This window comes from Typopeltis vanoorti, chromosome 10 (assembly GCF_054136105.1).
Source record: "Typopeltis vanoorti isolate ZY-2024b chromosome 10, IOZ_Tvanoo_1.0, whole genome shotgun sequence".
Taxonomy (NCBI): Eukaryota; Metazoa; Arthropoda; class Arachnida; order Uropygi; family Thelyphonidae; genus Typopeltis; species Typopeltis vanoorti.
This window is the reverse complement of record NC_143558.1, coordinates 60,614,362-60,628,119: the sequence shown is the minus strand read 5'-3', so window position 1 is coordinate 60,628,119 and position 13,758 is coordinate 60,614,362. Positions and strand designations below refer to the sequence as shown.

Below are 13,758 nucleotides of genomic sequence, written 5' to 3'. Positions count from 1 at the left end.
CTCTCCATGTAAAAAATCTATTCCTCACACTCTTCTTCACCAAATCTTTACACAACTTCCGGAGATGAGCACTTGTTCTTCCCATCTTACACTCCACTCTTTTTATAATCCCTTCTGTATTAATCTGATAAAATCCCTTAACTAACTTGAAGTGTCTCTGTCATATCACCTCTTTTCCTCCTATCTGGCAAACTCTGCAATATACATTCCCTCAAATGCTATGCATAACTAACACTCCAGAGTCCTGATATCACTTTCATTATTTGTCTCTGGATCTTATTGTGTTTCAACATCACAATGACAACTAGGTGACCAAATCTGAGCACAACAGTTCATGATTTTTAAAACAATGTATTTAAAAAAAATATACTTTTCTTAACACAGTTCAGTATACTGCTACTTCTGCTAGTGACATTAGAAACACTTAGCATATTTATTCAGTTTTTTTCTTAAGGTAAATGGCACAGATCTATCATCCTCAACATACAAAACAAGAATGGGAATATTTTTATTGACTATCTTGTCATCATTGTTGAATTAAGTATATTGAAATAAAGAGTCATGTTAAACAAGCCATATGGACACTTATGCTATCCATAATATTATATTGTTGTTTCTCTAAGAGAAATATAAAGATATAAAAATCTTAACAGATATATACCTGCTCCTGTCTTACTAAAGCAAAGGGAAACATAAATCTTGAGAATAGACTAGAAATACCTTGGATGTGTAATAAGGTTTATAAACATATGTACTCCATTTGACAAAACATTTAGACAATGATTCTTCCAGGAATTGAAGCCATATCACAGCAGAGCCAGAGACTCAAACTGTACTAAAAACCCAACATTAGACTAAATGGAAGATAACATCAAAAATGGAAAAGCAAGATATGTACAAGAGTATATCTTGACAATGCTCAACTAGGAGACATATAACAATAATTTCCAGGTTTATAGTTACAAGACTGTATACAGTATTGGTTCTCAGCTTGATCAAATTTATATCTCCACTTCTCTTACAAACAGAGTAATTCAGAATGAACATCTTGATCCATTAGGATATCACTTCATTCAACCATGTTTCAATTACTCTGATTTTGGGGCGAATAAATTCAGTGGAAACCATTTCATCTCCCTTATTTCTGATACTTCTAGCATTTATAAATAAACACAGCAGTTCACTATTAGGTCTATAACCCAACCCTACACAAGCCACTTCATTGTGATCCCCCCCATTTCCTCATTCCCTCTTGATCTCTCTTCCTGTTCCCATTCTCCCTTCATCTCTCATACTACTACTGTTTCCACTGCAAAGCACTTGTCTCTTCAATACCACTCTCCTGATCTTATACCACTCTTCATCTCTTACTTCTGATCATATATTTATATGTCATATATCTCATATGTAATATATATATATGTCAATCATATAGACATATATTATAATTAGGCTCAATATCTAAATTACACAAGACTAAAGAAAAATCATCCTGAATACAAGAACTTAAACAAGGAGATCAGGAAAGAATGTAGGATTGCAAAAGAACTATGGCTCAACAACAAATGCAAGGAAATTAAACTTCTGGACAAAAAGCACAAAACCAGAGAACTTCATGAAAAAGTTAGGGAGCTAACTAGAAAATCTTGCAAAAGGGTAGGCTCTCATTGCATTGAAGATATCAGTGGAAACATCCTAATGGAGAAAGACAAAATAAGGGATAGATGGGTAGAGTATTCAAAGGAACTCTACAATCATGATAGAATAGATAAGCCAATGCAAGAAGAAAAATTACTACTATTCTTACCTGGGAAGTAATAAATGCCATTAGGAAACTGAGACCCAGGAAAAGCTCCAGGAATGGATGGAATATTGCAGAATATCTAAATACTTTAGATGATAAGGCTATAAGATCACTGACTGACATATGTAACAAAATATATACGAAACTAGACACCTACCAAAAGATTTGAAGCACTCAACATTCCTACCAATACCTAAAAAATCGAAGACAATCAAATGTGAAGAGTACAGAACAATCAGTCTGATAGGAAAAGTTATGTTATATATCATCCTAGAAAAAAATAAATAAAATCAAAATGGAAATTAATGAAACACAATCTAATTTTCAGGAAAATAAAGGGACTAGAGAAGGACTCTTCAACATTAGAACTATTATAGAAAGATATCTGGAGAAGCAGAAAGAAGTCTACTTATATTTTATTGACTACACAAAGGCCTTTGACAATAGACAACATGAACAACTAATCAAATGCATCAGAAATTTAGGAGTAGATGATATCAGATTACTGATAAATCTATATAAAAATATCAGGAGAAATCTCAGAGGAATTCCCAGTAAAGAAGGGTGTCAGACAAGGCTGTGTTCTTTCTCCTATATTGTTTAATCTCTATACTGAAAATATCTTCCAGCAATTAGAAGAATTTAAAGGAGTCAGGAATATAAACAATATAAGATATGCAGATGATACAGTACTGCCAGCTGAAAATAAAAAATATCTTTAAAACCTACTAGAAGAGACACTGAAGCTAAGTGAAAAATATGGACTTAATTTCAACTTCAAAAAAACCAAAACCATGCTGGTAACAAGAGAAAAAGGGAAAATACCCAATATAAATATTAAGATCACAGAAAATACTTTAGGTCAAGTAGAGAGTTATATATATTTGGGTCAACTAATTACAAAAAATGGAAAGTGTGATAAGGAAATGTTAAGAAGAATAGAAATTGCCAGATCAACCTTCATTAGCATGAAAAACATTCTAACCTCAAGGGAAATTCACACAAAAACAAGAATTAAGCTGTCCAAATGCTAATGGTCAATGGTCAACACTGCTAAATGGAGCAGAAACCTGGACAATATCAAAATATTGTGAAAATAAACTAAAAGTCTTTGAGATGTGGATCCTCAGAAGAATTCTTAGAGTCCCATGGACTGCCAAAAAAACTAATTTAGAAATATTAGAGATGATTGGGGAAGATAGGAATCTGTTGAAAACCATTAAGACAAGGAAAACCACCTACCTTGGTCACATACTAAGGCATGAATCCCTACAAAAAACACTTCTAGAAGGAATGATACAAGGAAAAATAAGAGGAGGAAGACAAAGAACAGATTGGATGGAAAATATTAAGGACTGGATCTTTTTTGCCCTATGAAGAATGCAAAAGAGAAGCACAAAACCGTACATGGTGGAAGTCCATGATAGTCAACCTCCTGGAAGGAGATGACATCTTACAAGACAAGACAAAGAAAATTCAATATTAGTAATAAAATTATAAATACTTACTGTTCCAAAATGATCACAAGCTTTCTTAACACATATTTCATGAACATCAAAATTATTTATGTTGAAAGGAATAAGCAGAATATCATCATCCTTTAAAGGCCCATGCACTGGATATAAATATAAATTTTTTTTTTTTTAATATGAGTTAATGCTCTTTATATTTATCAAATTATTATAATGAATATCTGTTAAAAAGTATACCAGATAAGATAAGGGTAAGCTATATATATATAGGTTTCATAGATCTATCTCCACTTAAAGAATGAACAAATTATGGTCTCCATACTGCTTTCACCATCGTTCACTTTCCCCACACATTTCTTCAAGAAGCAAAGATGCATATAATATGGTAGAAGCTATAAAGAAAGCTTTTAAAAAAATTTAATGATCTGAATGTTACACACACAACTCACAAAGTCTAATCTAGTGTATTTCTATCTCTAGCCAATAATGCAGTGTAATGACAATGAGTCCTTCCAAAAATGTTTTTGTTTACTCCCACCCCAATAGTAACCCTACCAGGAGGTAATTTATTTGATATATGCTCCATTGCATATAATGCATATGTTACATGTAGCTTCCAATTATTGAATAACATTTATATTTATATTTTTGTATCAATATTCATATTTATATTTTTACATCTATATGTACGTAGTCCTACATTTACATCCATATTTATATTTTTATATCTATGTATATTTACACTGGGAGTTGATCTCATTGGCAAAATAAAATCATTCTGAGTAATACTTTTGGATAAGTCTCTGTTTTGACACTAGCCACTCGTCTCCAGAAGTGATGATGTGTTGTATTAGGAGCACCTGGATGGAGTCCAGTAGATGACAGTCATAAAGTAAGTGATTGACAGGCTGTTTCAAGTGTAGATAACAAATGCTTGATGGTAATTCCAGGATATGAAATCTGTGTAGATACTGTCTTAATTTTTCATGTCTCATTAGTAGTGTGGTTTAACCTGGAGAGATGGTGTGATATTTGACAAGAATTCTTTTGTTGTTGATCTGTTTTTAGATGCTTTCCATTCTTCTTCCCACAAGTTTAGGCTTATTTCTCCTGCAAGTGTTTTTATAACAGATTTTGAGTACTTTGGTAACTTGTTTCTAACTGTTCGCTTATAGCCGCTTCTTTAGCCAGCTGATCCACACTCTCATTTCCTGCCGCCCCAGTATGCACCCTCACCCAGCAGAACTTGATTTCTCATCCCTCTAAAGTGAGATTTCACACAGATTTTTTGTCTGTTCTATTAACGCTAGATGGTTGTTCTGGCTTTTATGCGATCTATAGTGCTTCTACTGTCACTGTAAATTGCTGCTGTCTTTTGATGACAGGTGTTGAATTCTAATTCCTGGAGATATGTAAGTGAATAAACTATAGCAAGTTTTTCTGCTTGGTTGTTGGAACAGAGGGAATGCAGTCTAGAGCAGCATATTTTTTTTGTATAATGGACTCTCTGTAATATATAATGAAAGAACAACTGATGTTTCCTTCAGTTCTGCTCCTCTCAGTGTATATATATGGAAATAGTCACTTTCAGCATTTTCCTTCTCAATTTGGATCAATATTGGCATTTCTGTTATATCTTCCAGAAGTAACTTCATATATAAAGAATTCTTGCATTTTCAGGCAGACTGGTGTTAGACCAGGAATAATGTAAGCTGCCTCGAAAGATATTGTCCTGTATCCTTTAATCATTCGTATAGCTTTAAGGCATTGAACTCTGTTTAACTTTTGTTGATTTTTCTTAGATTTTAGTGCATATTTCCAAGCAGGTGTGGCATAAGATATCAGTGGTAGTATAGCTCCAGTATATATTGTTTTCAGTGCTTGTTGGCCTAATTCCGGGTTGTTCTGGTTTTTTGCATGAGATGTGGAGCGCTTTAGACTTCATGCTATTGAAGGCAACTTTCTTCTCACAAGTCCACTCTGAAATTTTTAAGAGTTCTTCATTGGCTGTTACTTCTAATTGTAAGCTGCCATGTCCCAGAATCATTATCATCATCAGTGAAAGCTATGACTTCTGTTTCAGAAGTGAAAGGAAGTCTTAATAACGAGTTGTACTGGATGCTTCAGAAACCTGGTCTACAGCATGAATCTTGCAGACAAGCCTCATTTGACTTCTTTCATTACCACTGTGGCTTTCAATGTCATGGTTGTTCGTCTGTCTGTAAAATAATTTTTTGTAAGGTAGAGTATGTTTTTAGACATTTTGAAATCTCTTAATTGATTAATTATGGCTGGCCACCACGTAGCATCGAAGGCTCCTTGTACATTGAGTGAGATCCATAGTATGTTTTTTTTTTTTTAATTTATTGTTCTAGACTGTCTTCTGTGAATTCTTTAACCTCCATAATTACATATACCTTGATTGAGGTGTAAATGCATACTGATTGCTGCTTAATAAGTCTCTTGGATAAACAAAGAGCATTATTCAGTTTATCACAAGTTTTTCTAGTAACTAACCAGTAACAATTATGAGAGTAATTGGTCTGTATTTGCTAATTTCATCAGATGTTTCTTTTCCTGGTTGATTATGGGTATAATTTTGTAGCATTTCCATAATAAAGGAATTCACCCTCTCTTTAGACATTCATTGTAAACTGTTGTTAGGAATTTAGGGAATTAACAAATGCTCTTAGGAGCATGTTGCTGGTCATTCTTCTTCGATCCATTGATCTTAATATTGATTTGATTTCATTAGAAACAATTTTTTATTATTATTTGACACCTCCAGGGAGTCCATAGACTCATCGAGGGATGGTACCTACTCTACAACTCTCTGTCTCTCTACCACTCAGTCCACCAACTACAACAACCACAACTACACCAATGGCATCTACTGCCCACCACTACTAGTATTTTCGCAGACAATCACAAACATCTATGCCTATGGGAGGATTTGAACCTGCAGCCTCTTGGCTGGAGAGTGGATACGCTAACCACTCGGCCAACCAGGCCAGTGAGTGTCTATGTCTGTAAGTTTTGTGGATTTCTTCATCTGTTGATTTGTTGTCATCATGAATAAACTTCTTTATCATTACTGCTGCAGTTTCTGCTGAGTTTTTGGTGTAAGACCCATCTGTTTTCTAAATAGTTCATAATATAGATGTTGAGTTATTCTTGTTTGCTGCTAATTTATATATACAGTTCCAAAGATTTGTAGTTCCAGAATTTTTTCCATGCATTTGTTTTCATGTTTGTAATTTTGGACTGATAGCTGTATTTGGCTTTATAGTAGTTCTGTCATCTGCTCTATCTTACATCTTGATTGTTGTAGGTTCTTTAATATAGCTGTCTGAGTGCATTTACATGTTTTTTAGAACTATTAGTTCATTGTTCCACCAAGGTACTGATTTTCTGCCATCGATGTTTAGTTTCTTGGTTGTTCTGAGTGTTTGGTTTTAGAATCAGATCTCAAAGTGTAGAAATAGGGAAGTATATATCAGCTTGTGCTGATGCCCAAATGGCAAAGTTCTTGTTTAAGCTAAGCTGTTATTCGCTGGTCTCAGTGAGGTGATGCTCTGAGATTAGGGGTACTAATTCTCTTTTCAATGCTTTTGCAAATGTGTCTAAACTGGTTTGTTAGTGAACTTGAAGTTACTGTGGTGGTTTGTCTCGTGTATTCTGTTTAACTTTTTGTTATTGATGATGAAACTTAATATATGATGATCAGAACAGCTTCTCCTCTTTCTCGCATCTTCGTTCAGAAATCCAGAGTAAAATAGTATCATTTGCTATTGTCAGATCAATGAAACTGCTTCCTCTGGTATTTTCAAACAATGGGATATTACTGTCGTCACTTAGTATGTGTAGGAATAGGGAAGTATATATCAGCTTGTGCTGATGCCCAAATGGCAAAGTTCTTGTTTAAGCTAAGCTGTTGTTCGTTGGTCTCAGTGAAGTGATGCTCTGAGATTAGGGGTACTAATTCTCTTTTCAATGCTTTTGCAAATGTGTCTAAACTGGTTTGTTAGTGAACTTGAAGTTACTGTGGTGGTTTGTCTCGTGTATTCTGTTTAACTTTTTGTTATTGATGATGAAACTTAATATACGATGATCATAACAGCTTCTCCTCTTTCTCGCATCTCCATTCAGAAATCCAGAGTAAAATAGTATCATTTGCTATTGTCAGATCAATGAAACTGCTTCTTCTGGTATTTTCAAACAATGGGGTATTACTGTCATCACTTAGTATGTGTAGGGAATTTGATACTAAAAACACTTCCAGATTTATACCTCTGTTTGTACTCTCATTAAATCATTAAACTGAATGGGCATTGTTATCCATTCCAAGAATTAGGCCATTATTGATGGTAAAATTCACAATGTTGCTCATTTTTTCTAAGTTATATTTTATGTCACTATGATAGTCTAGTCACACCAAAATTTTAAATTCCACGGTAAATAATTTCAATAATGGATAGCAATGCCCATTCAGTTTAATGAGAGTCCAAACAGTAGAGGTATAAATCTGGAAGTGTTTTTAGCATCAAATTCCCTACACATACTAAGGGACAATAATATCCTATTGTTTAAAAACAGCACCACTTCCCTGGCTTGCCTACAAATAAATCTTCACACTCTATTTACAGCCTTGATAGAGTGTGAAGGTGTGAAGATTTATTTGTAGGCGAGCCAACAAAGTGGTGCTGTTTTCTGCTAACCTTTATTACTGTTTTCTATGTTTTAAATTTTGAGCTATCTGTAGTAGTTGTATGTCAGGCAGTCTTTGCTTAGTGCCATGTGTTTGCAGTCATTTTTGGTTTTGATATGCTTGTTATGATTTTGGTAATTTATACAGTTCATCTCAGACTCATTTCATGAGCACTCACTTAATTGGCATTCTTTAGAACAGAATGGAGGGTTCCCCCCCCCCCCCAACAGTTTTGTGTATGGGTGGAAATTATTGCAGTTAAAGCATCTCAGAAGAATGCATCAGTTTTCAGCAAATTTTGTCCTCATCAATGGATCGAACTTCAATAATTAAGTTTCTCTTGGTCATTTTTTTTTTTATTTGGCATGATGAATTTTTGTGTGTCATCTTTGTATCCTGCCTGAAGGGTTCTTCATTCTGCAAGCATAGTGAATCAATTGCATTGTTAGTATCAGTTTCGCTGGGAATATCATATATAATTAGCCTTGGAAGATATTTCTTACTGGGATTTATAATACTACTAATGTGTCTTTGCATTCCTTAGATATTTCGTCATGTAGTAAGTCAATATCAGTCTTTTTAGTGGATTCAATTAAGACTGCTCCGTTATTAACACTTTTCATTTTTGTGATTCCGATTTTGATTTTTCGTGTGTCTATTTTTTCTTTTATGATTTTTTGGTTTTTCTTTGCTGTTAAGTTGAGCTATCGGTTTTATTAATTTACAGCAGGATTGTTTTCAGATTCATCTTTGTTGTTAGTATTTTTTTTAAAGACTTGTGAGTATAGCTGAGTAGACTGAGCTAAATTAGTCTGCACTTGCTTGGTTTAGTAGGCTGTAGTTAATATGATGCTTTCTTTTGATACTTTTGTTTCATTTTTCATTTTATTGAATATCTTTGTTAGTTCGCTCACTGCAGTTAGTTTATCCCTCTTTAAATAATTTCTTAAATTAACGTTTACTTTGGCAATGTTATACAGTAAATCGAGGGTTTTCTAATTCAAATTCATCTTGTGCCACAATCATAGTGTTAATGAAAATTGTAGTACTATCTGGCAAAGATACTAGGACTGCAATGACATCTATTTCATCATTGGAAGGAGAATTCATATATTAATGGCAATGTGAAACAACTGGCAAGTAGAAGAATCTGAACACAGATCAACAGCTGGTAGTTTGAGCCAAGTTAGCTGGCTATTGCAGACACGAAAGAGATCAGGGCCTCATCATGTTACTATCCTATGTTGACCATGGAGAAATGGAAATATCTTACAAGCTCTGCTTTGGAAGTTGGAACCCCTGCAACGTCCCAAGCTGTAAATAATTACAGGGAAGAAGGGAACTGAAACAATGAATAAAACGAGCACTGCAAATGCACTCCATGATGATGTCAACTTAAATCCAAACGGAAGGTTGGCATCTGATATTCTGAGGAATATCAGATGCCGGTTAAATAATACAGGGTGTTCGGGATAAATTTGACATATTTATAATTAATTATATTTTTCCGTAAGTTACATGTATTAACACACACTTCTCTTCATTTAAAAGTTTGGACCCTTCTTCATTCATATACAAGATGTCAGAAAGGATGGATAGCTGGAACCCACCTGAATCATGGAAGAGAATAACTTGTATCATGATGATTCGTGCCCGCCATCAAAATAAGGATATTACGACTGCTGCCCAATGCTCCCTGAATACAGTAAAAACAATCAGGCATGAACTAGAGACTTGCAATGGTGACTACGAGGATGTAGCAAGAAGAAAGATCCCTAGCAGACGATCTGATTGCGTTCGTACAGCAGAATTCCTCGCAAATCTGCAGGAACAGGTGTTGAAGAACCCTGGCATTGGAATTCGGGCTTTGTTCGTGGAGTTGCTAACTGTAGTCAAGCCCTGGATGACAAGGGTAGCCAATGGTAGGCCGTATGTATGGCAGCAGGATTCGGCCCCTTGCCACACCTCTGGGAAAAGTCAAAAATGGTTGTCTGAAAATTTCTACGACTTCACCAGTCCAAATGTTTGGCCTCCAAACTCCCCAGACCTTAACCCCATGGATTATTTTGTATGGGGCGCAGTTGAAAAAGACACCAATCGCACTTCCAGTAATACAAAAGCCCAGTTAATGGATAAAATTAAAACAGTTTTTGCGGCCCTTCCCAGGGAGACTGTAGCATCAGCTTGTTCGAGGTTCCGAAGCAGAATTGAAGCTGTGATCGATGCTAATGGTGGTTATTTTGAGTAAATCTTGTTGATAGTATTGTAATTAACTCTGCCTGTAATGTTTTTTTGTCAATTCATTAAATTTAATAGATACAAAGAAGATTTTCTTTTTCCTTACGAAACTGTCAAATTTATCCCGAACACCCTGTATAACCAACGTTTGAAAACAAGAAACAAAGTCTTGAAAATTGAGAACATCATATAAGATAGGGAATTTTGACAATCTTATACAGGAAATGAAAAGACTTAAAGTTGATGTGATGGGAATTAGTGAAACATGTTGGCCTAACATGGGAAAACTAGAAAAAGATAGCTTACATTTGTATATTCTGGTGGAAAGAAGCATGAACATAGAGTAGGTTTCATGATTAAGAAAGGCATCTTTAAATCTGTAATGGGACTGTGGCCCATAAATGAAAGAATGACACTTATTAAATTAGTTTCAAAGCCTTTTAACATCATAATCATTCAGGTTTACTCCCCTATGATGACTCACAAGAAGAAATAGAAGATTTTTATAACAACTTACAAAAATATTTAGAATATGTTAAATCAAATGAGATACTCATAGTGATGGGTGACGTGAATGCAAAGGTTAGAGAAGGAAAAAAATCCGGTTGATGGAAAATTTGGATTGGGCGAAAGAAATGAAAGCGGTGACAGATTGAAAGAATTCTGCATTCAAAACAACCAATGCATAATGAATATTCTTTCAACATCCAAAGTGCAGACTATATTATTATCATTATCAACATCTGACCTCCATGGAGTCAGAGACTCATCATGGGAGGTGCTCGCTATTGCATACAATCAGGGGCGAATGCTGGTCTTGAAATTGATGCTTGCTCTTATAATTCAGGGAGTGAGAGGTATGATTGAAGTCTGATTAGCAGAATAATGAATACTGACCATTTAAAATTACATATTTAGAAATTTACGTACATTTATTCATAGAAATACAACATTTATTTTACAAATGATATTCTATCTTTTTCGATTTAGCTGACCTACTTGAATCCAAATTCTACCCTACGGTTCTTCTTTATGAACTGGTCAATAACATCGTAATAAAAAGTTAGTTGTAACTTAATTTTCCCAAGCAATAAGCACACTTGTAAAGGCTGGCTGAAGCTCACTGGCTAGAGTTACTTTGACTGTGTATGTTTAAGCAACAGAGTGAGACGATATGAAGGAAGTGGAAATGGCTATGCACACACATGAAATCACAGTGCTGTAGTGAGGACCTAGAAGCTCCCACAACCGAGCAAGCCAAGGTAGCTTTGACTAGATGAGCAAGCATCGGCCTTTCGATACACAATGCAAAGCTCAATTATTGCCGCGTAAGTTTAAGACGTCTTATGTCTACAAAAATAAAAGCCTAAATGGAATGCTAATAAATGCATGCATTTATTAACAAATAAATATTACTTCTTTCTCAAGTAATGAGTTTGCGCACCAAGCATGGAGAATTCACCCCTGCATACAATGCTCATCCAACTGCATCTTAAACTGATTCAATGTGTCCACATCCACAACACACTCAGGCAATGCATTCCACTCACCAACCACTCTCCATGCAAAGAACCTGCTTCTCACTCATTTGCTCACACTCTCCTTATACGGTTTCCAGCAATGGCCTCTTAGTCTACTCCTCTCTCCCATTCTATGAAAAATCTCTTCCATGTCTACCTGATAACAACCCCTGACCAGCTTATATGTCTCAATCATATCTTACTCCTATTCACGAGTCTCTGCAACTTACATTCCCTCAATCTGTCCTCATACTCCGCATTCCAAAGAATCTTCTTTGTACCCTTTCCAACATATCCTTGTCATCATCAAAACCTGGCGACCAAATCTGTGCACAATCCATATGAGGGCCTGATCAAGGCCTTATACAATGGAATCATAACCTATTTCTGCATGTCCGGGTAATCCGCATCATTGCCATTATTCAATGTGATGTCTTCACAGTGCAATGTGGCCCCTGAATTTCAGGTCCTTGTTCACATCACTCCTAGATCTTTCATCTCCTCTACTTCTGTTAAAGTTTCCACACCAAGTGTATACTTGGCATCCCATCGTTGCTTACCGAATCTCAAAACCTTACTCTTGGCAACATTGAACTGATAGTTTTACTTACCTGCCCATTCATGCAATCTATTCAAGTCCTCTTGTAAGGAATTAACATCAGCCTGATTGTGCATTGCTCTCCCCCAGTTTTGCATCTTCTGCAAACAGCTGGATATCACTAGTTAAACCCAAGCCAATATCATTAACATACAATTTGAACAACAATGGCCCCAAAACTGACTCCCCTGGGGAAAAACCACTGGTGACCTTTCTCTTTCGAGATACTGCACCCACATATGCAAATTTCTGATACCTATCTAACAGCCAAGTACACTACTGTATATGCATCTCCTCTGTCCAAGTTATTTGTCACCTTGTTATAGTACATAAGTAAGTTAGTGAAACATGATCTCCCCCTTAACAAACCCATGCTGATAACCACAGTGAATACTACTTTTTCAACCCATTTCTCACTAATCACTCCAGGACCTTCACCACAACTCTAGATATACAGACTGGCCTATAATTTGAAGCTACAGCCCTATCACCACCTTTATGCAGTGGAACAACTTTACCCCCTTCCACTCCCTTGGAACCTGTGCTGTTGCAAAACAGGATGAAACACACTTATAAATTGATCACTGAATACTCCAACAATGACTTCTGCAGCAGTTACCATTCTACCACTTTCATCCCTTAACTTCATCTTTCCATGATCAATCTTCCTTCTGCTCGCCACATATCTAAAAAACTCTAGGGTTTTTCTTAGCCTTATTTGCCAATTTCTGCTCATACTCTACTTTTGTTTTCCTTACTATCTGAGTCACTCTCCTGGCTTGTTCTTTACATTCTTCATGTGACTGATTACCTTTATTCATCTTGTACTTCCTTCAAAGGACTTTCTTTTTCTAGATTTCATGCTTAAGCTCCACATTCATCCATTTTACACCAATCTTATTCAGCCTTTGCGATACATTTATACATTGATGCTGTTGTGTATTTCTTTGTAAGTTCCCATGCAGCATTTATTTCCTTACCGCTTAACTCCTAGTTCCATGTTATAGCTCGAAGTTGTCTCCTAAGCTTGTCATAATCACCAGCCTTATAATTCCACATATATCCTTTCCTCACAAAATTCTGCATATGACTAGTCAGAACACAGGTGATTACTTCATGATCACTTTCACCAACTGGAGGAAAATGTGAAACCCCTCTAACAATTATATCCTCTGATGAAATGATCATCTTGGACATACTTGGACAAACCCTGATAACTGTTATAAGAAATTAAATAGATTTTATAATGATAAATAATAGATACAAAAATAATATAACCAACATCAAAACATAACCAGGTGCTGATATAGGTTCAGACCATAATCCTGTTGTGTCTACTTTAAAGATTAAACTAAAAAGCATTTCTAAAAACAATGATACTGAAAGACTTGAATACCTGACAACATAAATGTGTTTAA

At 35.4% G+C, this 13,758-nt stretch overlaps 1 protein-coding gene across 5 annotated transcripts in view; it reads right to left on the bottom strand.

The window, feature by feature from the left end:
- LOC150102448 (dehydrogenase/reductase SDR family member 7-like) overlaps positions 1-13,758 on the bottom strand; it is a 149,545-nt gene that overhangs the window by 80,045 nt on the left and 55,742 nt on the right. For all 5 annotated transcript variants that reach the window (XM_090399697.1, XM_090399698.1, XM_090399694.1 and 2 more), the window contains exon 3: positions 3,313-3,419. In XM_090399697.1, coding sequence (XP_090255823.1) covers positions 3,313-3,419 — 107 coding nt within the window. The remainder of the gene's footprint in view (positions 1-3,312; positions 3,420-13,758) is intronic.